This window comes from Macaca mulatta, chromosome 4, assembly GCF_049350105.2.
Source record: "Macaca mulatta isolate MMU2019108-1 chromosome 4, T2T-MMU8v2.0, whole genome shotgun sequence".
Classification (NCBI taxonomy): domain Eukaryota; kingdom Metazoa; phylum Chordata; class Mammalia; order Primates; family Cercopithecidae; genus Macaca; species Macaca mulatta.
In genome coordinates, this window is record NC_133409.1 from 142,296,160 (window position 1) to 142,314,078 (window position 17,919).

A 17,919-nucleotide genomic window follows, 5' to 3' on the forward strand; every position below is an offset into this window, starting at 1 on the left:
ACACAAGAATGAAGACTGTGTGTGGGTAGGGCACTGGGCTGCTGCAGTTTCATGGGGAAGGGTGCACCTATCAACCCTATCCCAAGACACATTTCCCTGGGGGAGGAAGAGGAAGGACCTGGAAAGGCCTAAGGGCATATTCTCTGTATAGCCCCACTGTAGGAGAATAAAGTGGAGTGGGGGTGGGGGGCCATAGAAATGGACCATCTAAGGGAAACTTTGTCAGGTGGTGGCCAGGGGTGTTCAAAGCTCATTGCTTGCATCACCAGCTATTAGAGATCAGATAGGGCAATTAGAGGGTCCTGGTTCTCACATCCCCAAACACACACTGTTCTGGCCTGCTGGGCTCTCTAACTTGGTTGGATGTCTTTGAGTCCTCAGTGGTGCCCCCTGCCTGCCTCCCCTCTGCCCTATGCCAAGGTGTGCTGGCAAATGTTTAACAACCAGCTCTCTGGAAAAGACAATTTCTGTGATATAAATACTCCCATGTTGAATAATTTCAAGCTACCAGTATGTCAAATGGCTTGCAAAATTCCATTCCTGAAAATGTAAACAATTGGTTCTCACAGAGCTGGTACAAGCTGGCTCCAGCACACCACCCCCAGCCCATCCCAGATTCCCTCATAGGAAGAAGGCACAAGTTTAAAGGCAGACTGGGTAGGGATGGTATGAATTTAATATTTTTTAGTATTACAATATATTCTTATAAAAAAGGTGCAAGTGAAAAAGGACACTGCAGATTTTGTCCATTAGCCTCATTTGTCATCTGAGGCAGCTGGTGAGAATAGCCCTGGCATGAAGGCATCCCTGGTAGAGGTCGGGGGAGATGGTCACAGCTCCCAGTTGGTGGAAATGGAATGGGAGTAGGGAGAGGCTGGACCAGACCTTTCCCCATTCACCTGGAGAATTTTCTTCTCCCACTGCCCTAAACACTTGATTTCCATCACAGGGGAGAAATGCTGCTGAGAAGGTTGTTAGGTTGACGATGAATTTTACGTTGGCCACAAAATTAGCTGGAGAAACTTATCTAAAGGTGGCAGGAGCGGTGGGGAAGGGCATGAAAAAAGCAAGACCAAGAAACATTAAGAGGCTAAAACATTTAACATATTAAGGACCAGCTCAGCCATCCCCATTGGGCACCAGCCCCTTCTTACTCAGTTGAGTATGAGTCCGTGGTCCAAGGCACTGGAGATCTGGCTACAGTGGCATCTAGCACTAGAGCCACTGGCCAGCTCTAGAAAATAAATAGAAAAATATCTTTTAGAGAAGGCTGGGCTCTGGAACAACATATTTGTGTCCTCTGTCAACAGTTGAACCAAATTCTGCTTTTCTGAAGATCAAATGTGTCTTGAACAGCTTCCATAGTCCCTGTCTTCTCAGGTGTGTATCCAGTCTTCCATGGTGGGTGGGAATGCCAGACATGCTTGTGGAGCCATCCCCTGTTCCCTGCCCCTTTGGGGGGTTAGGTTGACAGCTTGGCCGGTTTGGGAGAGGACCTTTAGAGGCCTCACCCACAACCTCCCATCTTCCCCAACACCTGTCTTGCAGTGGGAGCTCTTGGGGGTGCAGATGGGTATAGCCAAACTCTGTGCAGCTGTTCTGCCTGGAAGCCTTTATCTTGCCCTCACCTGGGTTCCAGGATGGCCTCTTCACACCTGTGTCAGCCAGGCTTGCACTTGCTCAGATCCCTCCCACCAGAACACACGCGCCACCCACCCCCTCAAACCAACGCACATGCTGGACTCGCCGACCCTGTGTTTCTTCCCCCACAGCTACACTACGGTCCCAGCCCCAGGAGTCTGATGCAGGTGAAAGGCAGAAGATAGGCAGCTGAGAGTGGGCCCAGCTCACCAGTCTCCACTGGCAATAACCCGGAGCCAGGGATTAGGTTGGAAAGTGAGAAACACAGGGAAGGGCAGAAGGGCCAAGAGCTGGTCGATGGTAGAGGTCAGGCAGGGCCAGTCTCACAGAGGATGAAAGGCCAACTCGGAGCGTGGAATTGAAAATAAGAGCCTTGATGGAGTTTTAGAAGAAAAACTGTCTAGATACAGCCATCCCATCCACCAAGGCCAGCACAAGATGGACAAAATGGAAGGTGGGAGTGGATGGGAGGACCGGAAGGAGCCCTTTGCAGGTCAGGCTGAAGAACCAAATTGGGTACCAGAGGTGGGGTGGCCCCCTCTCAGCCTTCCTCCTCCATCCCCAACCCCCCAGTTTCCCTTGCCTGCTCTGCTGTTCGCCCCATCCGAACGCCTGAGAGGAGGGGATACCCTTAGAGACAGCATGTTAATGCGGAGGGCAGCTCTGGCCCACAGACTTCTCAGGAAGCAACTCTCCAACGCCAGTGGACACATGGTTCCAAGTGGCCACCTGCAGGCTGAACAGAGGCCACTGTGGCTTCTGCCTTGAGGCTGGTGTTAGAGAAGGGGTGGGAAGGCCTGAGCAATTTATATTAAATAGAGAGCTGTGGGATGGAGCTAAGCATTCAAGTGCTGCCCTCTGCTGAGGGGCTATAGGGGACTCCAAGGCAACATTTGAGGTCACTGTCTGGCTTCACAACAATGGCCAGGTGTCCAGGAGGTGGGGACATGGGAGATGCCCAAGGCATGAGGTGTGGTGATGAATGAGGTCTTTCTTGAGCCCCTCGCCAGATTCATCAAGCACCTGGTAGTAAGCCATAGCTGTGGAAACCCAAGGTGAGTCTTCTAGGATTGTGGATTAGTAGACAGGATGGCAGTGAGGGTAGAGAAGGAAGGGGGAGAGACTTAAGACATACAGGGAGAGGCCAGAGGACCTGGGAAACAGACATTGTTATTCTGTCCTGATGTCTTTGGTCCCTGCATCATCCTTCCAACATTGACTGTTTTCTGGAACCTACCAGAGCTGATCTAACTAGAATATATAATGCCGCCTCTGTTTCCGTTCAAGAGGAAAGTTTGCCCCTAGGTCAATGTTCTGTTGAGCCTCCCTTTGAGAGACAGGAGTCTGGATTCCCTCACCAGATTCCCTCTCAGGGGCTCCCTCCATCATGCTGCACAGGAAATCTGGACAAGGCTGTGGACCTCTCCAGTCGAGATCTGGAACTGTTCTGTGCTAGCACATGGGTGCCCATGGTAGGGGATGGGGAACAGGGCCCCTTCAGCCTGGGGTTAGCTGGCCTGAGGCCTTCCAGGGATGTCCAAGTCAGCCTCAGAATAATCCCTAGGGCCAGGGCGCAGAAGGAACCATGTGAAGGAGATGAGAGGAGCCCCTTAAGGTAAGCGTTGGGAGTACACCTGGTCCAGCCACACACAGCCCCCCACCCCAGGACCCAGCCCAGGGCTCTAAACCAAGCACCAAATGGCTTAAATATCACCACCTCCTCCACTCAGCCCCATTCTCACCCATCCCTGTCTCCTGGCCTCCTGTGCGGCCAGTTCCCCAGGTCAATAATTTAGCCGGTTTATTGCCCGCTCCCGGGTGACTTCCAGGGCCTGGCTCCCTGATCGCTTGCGGCTGCGCTTGAGCTTGCATAAGTCCTTGTCGAAGACCTCCCCAGAGCGCAGAGCTGACACCAGGTCATCGAACTCGCCTCCCTCCTCCAGCGAGCTGCCCGCAGCCAGGACCTTCCGCTGCCGCTGCCACCGCTCACGCTCCCTCTGCTCCTTCAGCTGCGGGCGGGGGGCCAGAGGTAGGAACCCTCTCAGGGAGAGGCACTGAGGCCAGGGAAGCCCCCCAGCCCTGGGCTAACTCCTAGGCCATGGTCATGCTGCCTGCCTGTATCCGTTGGCCCCGCTTTCCTCCTGCCTAGGACATACAGGCTCCCCGCCTCACACCATTCTCTTCCCTCAGGCTGGGAAGAAGTTTCTGTCTCCTGGGGCTGACATCCAACCCCTATGATGCTCCTCAGTCCCTGCCTTCCTCCCACACACCCCAGTTTGGGGGTGCTCTTCCCAGGTAGCACCCATCTCCCCTCAGTCCCAGGCCCATCACGGCCCCTCACCATGGCTTCCATGCGCGCCCGCCGCTCCTCCTCCTCCTTCCTCCTCCTCATGGCCTCTAGATCCTGCCGGGCCTCTGAGAAGGCCTGCAAGAAGGTGTCAAAGATGCCAAAGAATTCGTCCGGCTGCATCTTGCTGTCATGCTCCCCGAAGTGCATCAAGGCCTTGGCGAACTGTCAAAGGAGAGAACAGGGTTGGTGGAGAGTGCCTGGAGCATGCTGGGCTCAGCCCTTGAGGTTAGCTGGGTTCTAGCCAGAGCAGAACCCAGTGCAAGGCTGGGGACTGTTGGCACAGGGGGCAGGGCTGGAAGAGGCGAGAAGACACCTCCATCATCATCGAGATCAGAGACAAGGCTAAGGAGAAACGGGTAAAGAGTTGGGTTCACTCACAGTCCACCTTACAGCCACCCTTGGGCCTGTAAGGGGTAGGCATGAGATCGGGGTATAGACCTTGGGAAGCCCTTCCTGAGGTCAGGAAGAGCCTGGCAGAACTCAGAACTTCAGAGATCCTCTAGTTATCAGGTGAATAACCCCTCTGTGCCTCAGCTTCCTCCTCTGTAAAATGGGAATAATAGAATCTACATCATTGTGGTGTTGGGGAGTTAGAGGAGCTGGTGGCTATAAAGGAGTAGCTATACTTATATATGCCAGGCACTATTCTGACTTACTGAGAGCTACCATTGTTAATTCAACCCACTCAGTATCCTCTAAGAAAGATCTCATTACTCAAAGTGTGCTTCCTGGACTAGCAGCAGGTTCACCTCCTGTTGGAAATGCAGAATCTCAGAGCCCAGGCCTCCTAAATGAGAATCTGTGTTTTAATAAGACCCCCATACATGAGGTCTATGGGCATGTTAGGGTGAGAAGCAGATAGAGGCAGAGTAATTGCGTCCACCGCTGAGCTGTAGTGTCAGAGTCTAACCCAGTGCTATCACTTACAGCTGGGCAATCTTGGGCAAGTTACTTAGCATCTCTGATTTTAGTGTTCATATCTGTCAAGTGGGAACTAAAACACTTAACATGATGCCTGATAGCTGATAGCTGATAAATGGATCTTTGCGGTATGTGGTTGTCATGGCTTGTCTTGTTAAGAGTAAGGAAATGGTTTTCTCTCAAAGCTCTGTAACTCTGGGTTTGTCCCTCCTGGGCTGTCAGTGGTAGGAATGGGTGAAGGAGCTTGTTTAGATAAGGCTGGGTTGGCAAGCAGTGGGGGTTGGGGCACCCTTACCTTGTCCCTGGCCTCATTTAGCTGGTCCTCCAGCTCTGAGAAGCTGAAGCTGGACACCGTGATGAAGTCGCTCATGACGGGGACAAACTTGTCATTAGGCTCCCGCACCTGGCGCCTCTGATACTCCAGCTCCTGAGGAGGGAGGGCGAAGTGCTGCTTAGACTGGTGCCAAGATGAGAATCAGGGGTGCAGGGGTCACCATGTCTCCCATCCTTTTTGTCACTCACAGGACATTGAGCCCTTTGGAAGAGGGAACACCCTGCGTCTCAAAGTTCTAAGGATGGCAAAGACTATGAGCATTAGCAGCCCGCCCACCCTGCTGTCTTTCTTTCTCTAGAGCACTGAGACCCAACGTGTGACGTGGGGCCAGCAGCATCACCTGGGAAATTATGAGAAATACAGACTCTCAGACCCACAAGATCAGAAGCTGCATTTTAACAAGACTCATCGTTACAAGACTTCAGGTGAGTCATGCACAAATTAGAGACATTTTCCTAAAGCTCCCAGCTGATTCAGAGGCTGCCGGCCCATGGATCACACTTGGAGCAGCACTTAAAAGGCCTATACAATTGTAAATTTGGAAGTCATCTTCCCGCACCACAGTGGCAACAAAATGTTCTTTCTCATCCTTAATCTGTCTCTCAAATCCATTCTCCCCTTACCCACTGCCTCTCTCCACAGTGAAGATGGGAAGGGTCTCTTGTTCCTAGGTTTGGGGGACCTGTGTGGTCCCCCATACTGGGCCAGTCTGGCTCACTTCCCCACTACTCTACTGGTGTTTTCTGGAAGGCTCGGGCCAGAGACAGTATCAGCCGAGAAGCCATCAGAACAGGAATGGTGGGAACAAGAGACCTGGGTCCTCCACCGGCCCAGGAAAGAGGCAGAGAGACGTAAGGAAGAACCTTCTGAGGACATCGGTCCCACTGCCACATTGTGTGCTTCCTGCCCCTAGCTGGCAGTCAAGGGATGAGGATTCTCTTTGCCATGCACTTGAATCCAGTGTAGGCATCGGTTAGATGTATGGTTCATTCCACTCCACTGCCAAATAAACACCAAGTTGGACAGTAACAGGGGTATAGTCTCAGGTGACCCCTTTTAAAAGGTTCAGACTTAAGCCCCAGTAATCCAATTATCTTTTGGGAGGGCTGACCCTGTGCTAGAAGCTGTACCCACTGTGCCCGTTGTTTTTCACCCCTGTGTAGGAGCTTAGGGTGCAGTGATGAACAGTGTTTGCCGACAGCAGCCCTCACCCAGGTAGGCACTGACGAGGTACTCACCACCTCCACTGCTCTCAGGCCCCTCCTGAGGTTGCCCACCTCCTTCTCCAGCTCTGCTAGGCTGTGAGGAGACACAGAGGGAGGGGAATGAGGACCATCACCTCCTGCCTTGAGGTGCTAAGGCTGGTTCAGGAAGAGGGCAGAGCCAAGCACAGTGGCCTGGGAGTCGGTGAGCCTGGGTTCCAGCCCTGGTGTGGCCACTGATGGCCCTGACAAAGCACCTCCCCTTCGTGCCTCTGTCTGTGCATCTATAAATTAACAAGGTGAAACCTGCGTTCTATAGATCTTTCCAGGTCAGAAATGTCATGCTGCAATATGAGAACGTTTCCAACCTGTGGCTTCTGGCTTAGACTATTTATTTTTATTACTACCAGGTAATGCTTATGAGCTCTTTATGTGATCCTGCAAGCAATAGCATTCGATACCAGTGAGCCATGTACCACTATGTTTCTAGTTTTCCTGGAGATGACATCTATCACCTAAATGTTCAGGTCTAATTTCTTGCCTAGCAGATGCTGTTGGTGCCCCACCCACATTTCCTTGGACCATCCATTGTAGGGCATGGCCCCAACTCTTCCGACTGTATGCACACTTCCTTTTTGAGGCCAAGCTCCTTCCACCTGTACCTGTGGCCAGAGAGTTATTCCCTGCCCCTGCAGAGCCCCTCAGCCAACTTACTGAGAGGACATGCTGTCTGATTGCCCCAGCAACCTTGCCCTTCGGGTGGGAAAACTGAAGTAAGTATTCCATGCTGTTTCCCAGAATTCCTCATGGGGTTAAGCACCAATTGCCGTGAGTGGTAACTGGCGTAATAACGTTTGTTACTGGCATTCTTTCTATCTCTGGCTCGTTTCCCCATTCTTCTACTGGTATTTTCTGGAAGCATCTCTGAAATCAGGATTTAAGAGCAAATTGTCTTTGTTTGGTTTTCCCGGAAGCAGACCCTGAGACAGGATAGGTAGTCAAGGAAGTGAGCATGTTCTCAGAACACAGCAAGTGTGGTGGTGCCCATACAGTCAGCACAATAAACCTCAGCATTCGCATTGTAATGAGCTCATTCAAGCAAAGCTATCTGCAGTAGGGACTTTCCCCTCTAGAAAGCATGCACATTTTGATTTTACCTATCCTCATACTGGCCCCTTTGCTCATTATATAAGAGTGAAAAAAAAAACACACCCCTAGGTAGAAATGTAAGATGCTAATGAGACATGCAATATATGAAAAAGCACGCATAGCTACTACACATGTGCACCCAGAGGCCCACTCAGAGCCTGCTTCCTAATAACAGTTCTTCCCACCTCCTTATGAATTATCATGTAAGTCTCCCATAATGGGAGTCTTCCTAGTGCCGGTCTTGGCTGTCTCATCCTTACAAGAAGCCCGCCCTGAATGCTCTCTCTCTCTCTCATGGTGTCCTGTCTATTCTGCACCTAACTTACAAGATATTCTTCTTGTTTTGCAATACATTGTTCGATGCTATACCCCCTTTGCTGTGTGTCTGTCTAAATTATTTTAAACTCAGAAGACAAGAACCGAGGTCTCACATCAGCCATCATCGAGCCCAGAGTAGACCCCAAAAGAGGAAAGTAAGACAAGAATGAGGGTCATGATGGGGAGAAGGAAGTTTTGGAGAGGCCCCTCACTTGACTTTGGCAGCTTCTGGAAGATGCTGCAGCTCTGAAGGCATGTTCAGAATATCAGGAAAATGCTTCTCCAGGATCATGATCAGGTAATGGAGCAGAGAGATGTTTCTGTGGACGAAAGTCAGGTCAGTGGTAAGTGACAGAGGAAACTGGGCACAAGGGTCAGAGGGAAACTAGGATGGGGTGTTAAGAGAAAGGGGTGATGAGTCTTAGGATGTGCCCGTCCTAATAAAGGGAGGATGTGAGAGGCCAGGGTAGGGTGAGATAGAGGCCAAGGAAGTGGCCAGGAAGGGAGGTCCTCACCTGTCGATGCTGGACTTGGTGTCAGCAATCTTGTTGAGGCTGGCTACTCGGAACCCGTAGGCACCCCCACGCTGCCCTTTGTTCATGAAGTTGCCTATGGCTAGGATGACCTCTAGCATCTGCCTTAGACGCTTGCTGCGGACCAGCTCCCGGGAGGCCAACAGGATGGCTGGGAGAGGAAGCACAGGTCAGAGCCCTGCATGGGCTAGGCAGGGCAGTGGTTCCCATTGCACCCCAGGAAGATGCCACCACAAAGTTCAGAAAAGGAGCTGTCAAATGTCTTCAACTCTCAGTGAGGCAGAGATTATACCCACTGCTCAGCAGACCCATCAATTTCACATTCACCCACCTCCAGGGGAAGCAGACACTTTCACTAAGGCCAATTCACCAGACACCCCATTTGTAGGACATGCCAACTCTTCCCAAGAAGATAATATCAGAAGATCTTTTCTTACATGTACTTAAAGATTATTAAGAAGGCCGGGTGCAGTGGCTCACGCCTGTAATCCCAGCACTTTGGGAGGCTGAGGCAGGGAGATCGCTTGAGGTCAGGAGTTCGAGACCAGCCTGGCCAACATGGTGAAACCCTGTCTCTACTAAAAATACAAAAAATTAGTCGGGTGTGGTGGCACGTGCCTATAATCCCAGCTGCTTGGGAAGCTGAAGCAAAAGTGTCACTTGAACCCAAGAGGCTGAGGCTGCAGTGAGCCAAGACTGTGTCACTGCACTCCAGCCTGGGCAACAGCATGAGACTGTCTCAAAAAGAAAAAAAGATTATTCAGATATTCTTTCCATGAATATACTCATAAATATGACACTTTTACTTTTCTAAACCTAGCACTTAACTTCAGTATTTTACCTATTATGGGATTGCTTCTGCCTGTCTTGAAATGCTACATTCTATTGGTTTTTTGGAAAGAAAAAAAAAATTCATCAACTAAAGAACATGTCCTCGATTATAATATTCTATTATTTTTGTTCTATAAAATAATGGCATGCTTTTCAGTTGATAGTGTCTAAGATTTGATGAAATAAGCTACTTGACGTACTGTTGAATGTCATTTTTAAGATTTTTCCAACCTTTGGGCATCTTAACCATTTTCCCCCAATGCTCTAAATGATATCTTTGCTAGAAATACAAACTAAGCTAACAGTAACCAAAACTTCAATAATTCACTCTGCTGTGTGCGCTCTGGCCCTTCCTCAGCTATGATGTCTTTATGGTGGGTGCGCAGAAGGGGGACACAAATCCTGAGACTTTCTCTACTAGTTACAGAATATGATTTTTGAATATTCAGTGTGGCAACAAAAAGACCAGATTATCCTGTGATCTATGGCTTATGCCAAACTGAACATGCTTTAAGATGCTGCTAGGAAGATAAAATGAAAATGACTTGGCTAAAAGTTTGTAGAAAGCTTTGAACACAGTTAGAAATAAGTAACTGTTAAAAAGAAGCTGTACCAGCACTTTTGGAGGCTGAGGCAGGCGGATCACCGGAGGTCAGGAGTTTGAGACCAGCCTGGCCAACATGGCGAAACCCTGTCTCTACCGAAAATACAAAAATTAGCCGAGTGTGGTGGCACACGCCTGTGTAACCCCAGTTACTCAGGAAGCTGAGACGGGAGAATTGCTTGAACCCGGGAGATAGAGGTTGCAGGGAGCCAAGATCACACCACTGCACTCCAGCCTGGGCAACAGAGTGAGACCCCATCTCAAAAAAAAAATTGTAAAAATAAATAGTAAGGTTTGTCAGTAGCTTTTAAGTTGAACACGTACATACTCTATAACCTAAAAGCCACATTATTCTTGGTGAGTATTTGGGTTGTTTCTAGGTTTTTTAAATTCCAAATCAAATGGGTAAATTATGGTGTATTCATATAATGGAATACAATGCAGAACTGAAAATGAATAACCCACTGCTACACGTAACACTAGGGACAACTCACAACCATAATGTTGGACAGAAGTTACCAGCATAAAATTATTCATACTCTATTATTCCATTCATATAAAGTTCAAAACAGGCCAGACACGGTGGCTCATGCTTACAATCCCAGCACTTTGGGAGGCCGAGGTGGGCAGATCACTTGAGCCCAGGAGTTTGAGACTAGCCTAGGCAACGTGGTGAAACCCTCTCTCTACAAAAATACAAAAATTAGCCAGGCTGGCAGCATGTCCCTGTAGTGCCAGCTACTTGGGAGGCTGAGGTGGGAGGATACCTTGAGCCCAGGAGGCAGAGGTTGCAGTGAGCCAAGATCACACCACTGCCCTCCAGTCTGGGTGACACGGCAGGACCCTGTCTCAAAAAAAAAATAAGTAAAAATTTAAAAAATAAAGTTTAAAACCGCTAAAACTAATCTAGCAGTCACGATGGGTTTGACCTTCAGAGAGGAGGGAAGGGGTAAAGTTTGGCGGGGGGGACATGAAGAAGGCTGCGGGGGGTTGGAAGCTGTTATTTCTTGACCTGGGTATTGATTACACATGTGGTTCCCTTTTTTAATTCCTCAAGTAAGACTCTTAGGATTTGTGTACTTTTCCATATGCATGTTATGTTTCAAAAAAAGTTTATTTAAAAAGAATACTTAGGAAAGTTTTTGGCAATTTATATTGGTTGGGATGTTTTTTCTAAGGTTTATATGCTATTTGGAAAATTTGCAAAGGAATCCTCCTAAAAATGCTAAAATGTTGGCAAAACAGAAAATGACAAGAGTTCAAAGGAAATCAGTGTAAATGGGAAAACGCCCAGACGCAATTCTGACATTTTAGATATATTCACAAGAATAATATATTCATGAATATATTCATAAGAATATTACATTTGCAACCATATTCATCTTGACTACATTTGGTGAATGTATTTATAATAAGAATCGGTAAATGTGGTGTATTCAGCAATAAATATATTCATAAGAAGAACATATTCAAGAATTATAAGTTCATGAATATATTCATAGAAGAACTGGAAAATTTGTCAAATTTGGTGAACTGGCTTTTGGCAAATGGACTCAGAGCCCTTGCTGGGGTTAGGAGGGCAGGTGTCAACAGCTCTTCACCTAGCTGGGATAGGCTAAATCTTAGCTCTTCCAGGAATACTTCCTGGGAGAACCGGAAGGAAGAATAAGAATCCCATCTTTGCACACTCCTCTTTTCTCCACCTACAGTCACACACACTGATCTGATTCTATAATACACAACTTCAGGCATCTCTTTCCTACCTAGCTCTTAGAGGAAAGAGACCTGTGTCTGGTCTATACAAGGACAGCAGCCATTGCTATACAGAGCACTTATTATAGAGCAGAGCGGTAGAAGAGTAGCTTTCCGCAGCAGATCTTGCTATCCCAAACACATCTTACTTGGCTTAGCTTGATATCAAAGGGAGACTCTTTCCTGAGTATCCACTGACTCTTTTTTTTTTTTTCCTTTTTTGAGACAGAGTCTTGCTCTGTCACCCAGGCTGGAGTGCAGTGGTGCCATGTCGGCTCACTGAAAGCTCCGCCTCCTGGGTTCATGCTGTTCTCCTGCCTCAGCCTCCCCAGTAGCTGGGACTACAGACACCCACCACCATGCCCGGCTAATTTTTTTATATTTTTTAGTAGTGACAGGGTTTCACCGTATTAGCCAAAGTGGTCTCAATCTCCTGACCTTATGATCCGCCCACCTTGGCCTCCCAAAGTGCTGGGATTACAGGTGTGAGCCACCGTACCTGGCCTCCACTGACTAATTCTTAGGCTCCTGGGAGCAGGAAACTGTGTGAGATTAAACCTTTCTGGTGGCTAAGCTACTCTGGTTCTGAATCTCCAAATGGCAATGGCTCATGTTTGTTCCACTGACCCAAGATATACAAATAGTTGTGCACACATGTCTTGCACTGAACCCCATATTTGTGCTGCATGCTCCAAAGGCAGTCTGCAGCAGGATGAAAGAAAGCTGTGAAGAAGATAAGGATTCACCCATCACCAGGGCAGGAGATATGGCCAGACCTTGGAAATGGAGAGTCACTGCTGTTATCTATGCTTACCACCTGTAGGTCCCTTGCTGTGTGTGTGTATGCGTGTGTGTGTAGTGTGAGGGGCAACGAGATCTGATTACAGAAAGTGTCTGGCTTAACTCTACGTGTTCCACCCTATCTAAAAACTCTCCCTGAAGCATGTCAATGGATTTCAGGAAGGGCTACTCTCTGGACTGGGCATCTCAGGGAGTACTGACTGGCCCAGGTGTCCAGCAGGGGGTGCCCATGTTCTGTTCTGCCCCCAGCCTGGTAACCTCAACATCCTGGTAACAGGCTTTCTTGCTCCCCTCTTCCGACCCTGTCCTCTCCACAGATGAGCCTCCCAGCCTCTGCTGCTTATTGCCTCCTGGGTCCACATGTCTGCCCACCATCCTGACCTCCTGCCTCTCCCAACAACTCCACACCCCTCCCTACTCTGCCATCAGCACAGGCAGCCCCTGGGAAGTACTAGAGGACAAGAGGGAAGGGACTGATTTTGAAGATCAGCCATCTGCATTCCTACCCTGGTTCCACCACTCACCAGTGTCATAGCCTCGGGACATTAACATAGCCCCACTTTAGAGAGGAGAGAATGGAGGCACACGGAAGTTAATAATAGCACCCACCGGTGGGATTCCTGTGATGACCAAATGAGGACCAACCAAGCAGAGTGCTTCACACAGTGCTTGGCGCGTGGTTCTCATTGAACTACAAATTTCTCATCTGGAAATGGCCTGTGTTGGAGGTGTTCCCTGACTCAGAAAATCAGATGCCTCTAGAAATCAGCTTGTGCAGTTTCCTACTTTCTGAATGGCTCACACTTAAACTCACATGCTCAGAAGTCTTCTATGAGCCTAGTACCTCTCAAGTAGGGTAAAGACCGATGAGCTCAGTCCCAGCCAGGCATTGTTGTAGGTGTGGCTATTATTATCTTTTCTACCTTTCCATCCCATGCTGGGGCAGATGTCAATAGATGCCCCACCTTGGAGAGCTTGCATGCTGAGGCATAAGGAACATGTCACAAGGTTGGTGCATGTGCTAATGTAAGAAAGTGCATATTTTTATAATCATTTTACATTTTGTCTTTGAGGTTTTGCTTTTGCTTTGGGGTTGAGAATAAGAAAGGGGTTTCCCTCTGCCTCTGTTCACTGGCTCCCACCCACCCTCCCTTTCTCAGATGCCTCTCCACTCTAAGCCTCCTGCAACCCTCAGCCCTACCTTCCACTTTGGGCTTTGCCTCAGCCAGCCGCTCCTGGAATTTCTTCTTGAAGAAGAGGGCTTGCAGTCGCTGCTGGTAGTGGTCAATCCTGTAGACAAGGTGAGCCATGTCTTGAGGTATCCCACCCCTACCCAGGCCAGCCCCAGCTCCAGGAGCCAGCTCCAGCCTCCTCTCGAGCCTGCCCACCTCCGTCCCCTTCCTCTTGGCAGAACCCCACCTGCCCCAATCCCAGCCCCACCTGCCAAAACCCCACCTGCTCGAATCCCCGCCATGCCCACGGCCCCAACCTGCTCATTTCATAGAGGAAGCGGTCAGCGCGGGCCATCCGCTCGATCTCATGCTTGTGCTCCTCCAGGAGGTCAATGTCGCTCTTCTCCGGGATGAACTTGAGGAGCTGCAAAGAGCAGGCGCAAGTCACACAAGCAACTGGTGAGCAGCAGACATGGGGTGCGGGGTGTGAGAAGCACTTGACTCAGGTCAAGATGGGGAGGGTGCCTTGAAAAAGAGAGACACCCTCGTGTGGACAGATTTGTTTCATCTGCCTGAAGGGGATGACAGGGCACCCAGCTCTGAAATTCTGTTTTCTTTTTTAAAATTCAGATGTAACTGATATACAGTATTTCTTTCTTTTTTTTAAAGATAGGGTCTCACTCTGTCCCTCAGGCTAGAATGCAGTGGTATAATCATAGCTCACTGTAGCCATGACCTGCTGGGCTCAAGCAGTCCTCCCACCTCAGGTCCTGAGTACCTGGGAATATAGGCGTGCAGCACATACTGGGTTAATTTTTTTTTATTTTTTATTTTGTAAAGACAGGATCTCACTATGTAGCCCTGGCTGGTCTTCACCTCGTGAGCTCAAGCGATCGTGTCACTTCAGCCTCCAAAAGTGCTGAGATTACAGGTAGGAGACACCACGTCTGGCCTAAAGTACCCTATTCTTCAATGTACAGCTCAATGGTTTGTCTTTCCTTTTAAACAAACTTGAGGTATAATTTACATAAAATAAAATGCCCCCATTTTAAATGTGCAGTTCAGTGATTTTTGTCAAATCTCCATCCATTGAATCATTCAGATTAAGATAGAGAACATTTCCATCCCCCAGGAAAGTTATTTTGCATCACTTCAGTAAACTGTTCAAGTGAATATAGGCTCTCAGCTGAATTCTAGGACGTTAACCAGATTTGCCTGTCCTTGAACTCATGCTGTATGCTCTCTTTTATGTCTGGCTTCTCCCCAGCATAATGCCTAAGGTTCATCCATGTCATGGTCGTTTGTTTATTGCTGAGGATTCTACTGTATGAATATACCACAGTCTACTTATTCACTTTCCTATTGATGGACAGTTGGGTTGTTCACAGTTTGGGGGATTTATAAATAAAGGTGCTATAAATAGAGTTGGCCCCTGAACAACACAGGGTTGAACTATGCAGGACCACTTGTATGTGGATTTTCTTCCGCCTCTGCCGTCCCTGAGACAGCAAGACCAACCACTCCTCTTCCTCCTCCTCAGCCTGACGACAATGAGGATGAAGACTTTTATGATGATCCACCTCCACCAAATGAACAATATATGTATTTTCTCCTTTTAATGATTTTCTTTTTTCTTTCTTTTTTTTTTTTTTTTTTGACAGTCTCACTCACTCTGTTGCATAGGCTGGTGTGCAGTGGTGCTATCTCAGCTCACTGTAACCTCTGCCTCCTGGGTTCAAGCAATTCTCCTGCCTCAGCCTCCCAAGTAGCTGGGACTACAGGCAACGCGCCATCACGCCTGGCTAATTTTTGTATTTTTAGTAGAGATGGGGTCTTACCATGCTGACCAAGCTGGTCTTGAACTCCTGACCTCAACTAATTTGTCCTCCTCGGCCTCCCAAAGTGCTAGGATTAAGGCATGAGCCACCATGCCCGGCCTTCCTTCTAATGATTTTCTTCATAACATTTTCTTTTCTCTAGCTTACTTTGTTGTAAAAATACAGCATATAATACATATAACATAAAAATATGTGTTAATTGGTTGTTTATCTTATCAGTAAGGCTTCTGGTCAACAGTAGGCAATTAGTGGCTAAGTTGTTGGGAAGTCAAAAGTTATATGTGGATTTTTGACTGCACGGAAAGTCAATGCCTCCAGCCCCCACATTATTGAAGGTCAACTATATTCTTGTGTATTTCTTTTAGTCAGTATTTGTACTCGTTTCCCTGGAGTTACACCTGAGAGTGGGATTACTAGGCAATAGGGTGGGTGTATGTTTAGCTGTACAGTGCACTTCCAAGTCGTTTTCCAAAATAATTGTGCCACATGAGCATTCCAATTTCTTCACATCCTCATCAGCACATGGCATTGTCAGTCTTTTTAATTTTAGCTACTCTGGTGGGTGTGTGGTGCCCCCTTACTGTGGCTGACTATATTTCTCTGACAACTAATCATATTGAACACCTTTTCATATGCTTATTGTCTATTTGGAAATCCTCTTTCATGAAGCGCCCAAGTCTTTTTCTCATTCTTAAGTTGATTTCTTCATCATTTTCTCATTGATTTGTAGAGTTCTGTTCTGAATATGATCTTTGTTATACGTATGTATAGCAAATCTCTTCTAAGGTTTGTCTTCTCTTTTCACTCAGTAACCGTGCCCTTTGATGAACAGAAGTTCTTAATTGTAATGAAGTCCAACTGATGATGTTCTCGTGTGTGTGTCTTTCCCAAAGGATCCCCCCCCAAAAAAAAAAAAAACTCAGGGGGAAGAGATTTGGGGAAGATACCACTATTCCTCATCTGACTTTGCCTTGGGAGCCATGGGAGAATGACTCCTGGAGAACACGCAACCTTTTCCAGCTTTCCCCCAGAAGGGCTGGCCCAGGGAGGTTTCTATAAACCTTCCCCCTAACTCTTCCAGCCTGATTTCTCCTTGACCCAAAAATCGTAGCCTCTCTGGGGGCTGTTGGGAAGGGGCATGGCTGCCCCCTGGGTTCAGTTCCCCTTCCTTCCCACGAGGGTCCTCACCTGCTCCAGCATGTCCTTAGCGAGGTCCTCCTGCTCATCCATCTTCAAGATGGCCTGCCGGATCTCCTCGTTAGAAAGCTTCAACCTAAGGCAAAACCCCACCTCAGTCCAGGACAGCCTTCAAACCTTCTTCTCCAAAAGGTACCACTTTGCCTTCCCTCATTCCCTAACATGGACTTGGGAATGTATTTAATAGTACTCCCCCCCCACCTCCTCTACAAAGCCTTCTTAGACTAAACGAGTATGATTCAGTCCATAAACTTGATAATGAGCATTTTAGTGTCAAAATAGAGACGTGAGGGTCTCTGTTCTCTTGATAATCCATCAGAGCTGATAGGGGCCATTTGGGAGTAAGAGAGATGTCTTCAATGTAGACCAAAGGGACAGGGCAACGAGTTCCTGATCCTTTTCCTCCTCCTCATGCTTAAAAAATGCACAGCATCTCCACGGGAGGACAGGATTATCGGCAAGCCACTAAGAGGGCAATTTCCTGCTGCCTTCGTTCTCAGAACACAGAATCGCTCTCAGTCTTCTGACAGCGCCTCAGCTCCCACACAGCTGTCCCAATCAGTCTTGCCGTCTGGGAGATGGAGAAGCCACACAGCCCCATAGCCCTTCCCTATCCCCTTCACATGCACCCCCATTGGGAACCCTGGGGATTCAGAACTCTTTCCACCATCCAGTGGGGGAAACTGAGGCCGGGGGGCTTGTGAGAGGAAAGGGGGGAGGATGTCTCAGAGGCAGCCGGGGCAGCACTAAGAATAGTATGGGAGGTGGTGCCCTCTGACCCTGGCTCAGGCAGGAGGCCCCGGTACAGAAGCTGTGCTGTTAGCGCAGATACTGCCCTGTTTGTTCTGCAGCCGCGGGAAATGCTTAGGGGCTGAGATCATGCTGCTCAATGGCCTGAGCCAAGCGAGGCCCTCCGTGGGCTTAGAGCAACTCAGCCGCCAGATGCTGACCAGGCTGGGCAAGGGCCTCGTGACTGGGCAGTTTCCTGCCTGCAGAGCCCCGAACTGCTGCTCAAGGCAGGTTCCCAGGAGACAGTTCTAGATCAATGCCCTCCCCTCCCGGGGGACAGCAGAGAGGGAGAGGCCCAAGACTGCCATCACTCCATTCCTCCACCCCCTTTGTGCCCCAGGCATTCAACCCAACCACCTTCTTGTGCACATACTTGGAGAGAAGGATGATGCAGTTTTGGGCCCTCCGGCCGTCAATGACCGACAGCTCTTTGACCTTGCGGGAAGCCAGGTAGATGTCCTCGGTGGAGCCCAGCTCTTTCTGCAAC

General features: G+C 48.7%; 1 protein-coding gene and 1 long non-coding RNA gene across 31 annotated transcripts in view; one reads left to right on the forward strand and one right to left on the reverse strand.

Moving 5' to 3' along the window:
• Positions 1–654: 654 nt before the first annotated feature.
• The window catches only part of DAAM2 (dishevelled associated activator of morphogenesis 2), a 114,167-nt gene continuing 96,902 nt past the window's right edge, over positions 655–17,919 (reverse strand). For 18 of the 27 annotated variants that reach the window (XM_078000012.1, XM_015136291.3, XM_078000004.1 and 15 more), the window contains 10 exons: positions 17,806–17,912; positions 16,635–16,719; positions 13,926–14,032; positions 13,638–13,726; positions 8,431–8,599; positions 8,128–8,235; positions 6,485–6,545; positions 5,208–5,339; positions 3,983–4,153; positions 655–3,650 (listed from right to left, as the gene is read on the reverse strand). In XM_078000012.1, coding sequence (XP_077856138.1) covers positions 3,426–3,650; positions 3,983–4,153; positions 5,208–5,339; positions 6,485–6,545; positions 8,128–8,235; positions 8,431–8,599; positions 13,638–13,726; positions 13,926–14,032; positions 16,635–16,719; positions 17,806–17,912 — 1,254 coding nt within the window. In that variant the 3' untranslated portion in view covers positions 655–3,425. The remainder of the gene's footprint in view (positions 3,651–3,982; positions 4,154–5,207; positions 5,340–6,484; positions 6,546–8,127; positions 8,236–8,430; positions 8,600–13,637; positions 13,727–13,925; positions 14,033–16,634; positions 16,720–17,805; positions 17,913–17,919) is intronic. The other 9 variants (XM_028847600.2, XM_078000005.1, XM_078000023.1 and 6 more) reach the window with 4 other exon arrangements.
• LOC106997934 (uncharacterized) lies at positions 4,036–14,661 on the forward strand. 4 transcript variants are annotated; one of them, XR_013416418.1, is made up of 7 exons: positions 4,036–4,173; positions 5,545–5,671; positions 6,997–7,221; positions 8,007–8,213; positions 13,597–13,737; positions 13,994–14,067; positions 14,449–14,661. It is a non-coding gene; the product is annotated as an uncharacterized LOC106997934 (long non-coding RNA). The 4 variants fall into 4 exon arrangements; XR_013416415.1 differs by having other exon boundaries at positions 4,085–4,216; positions 6,410–8,213; XR_013416417.1 differs by having other exon boundaries at positions 4,085–4,216; positions 6,410–8,213; positions 14,453–14,661.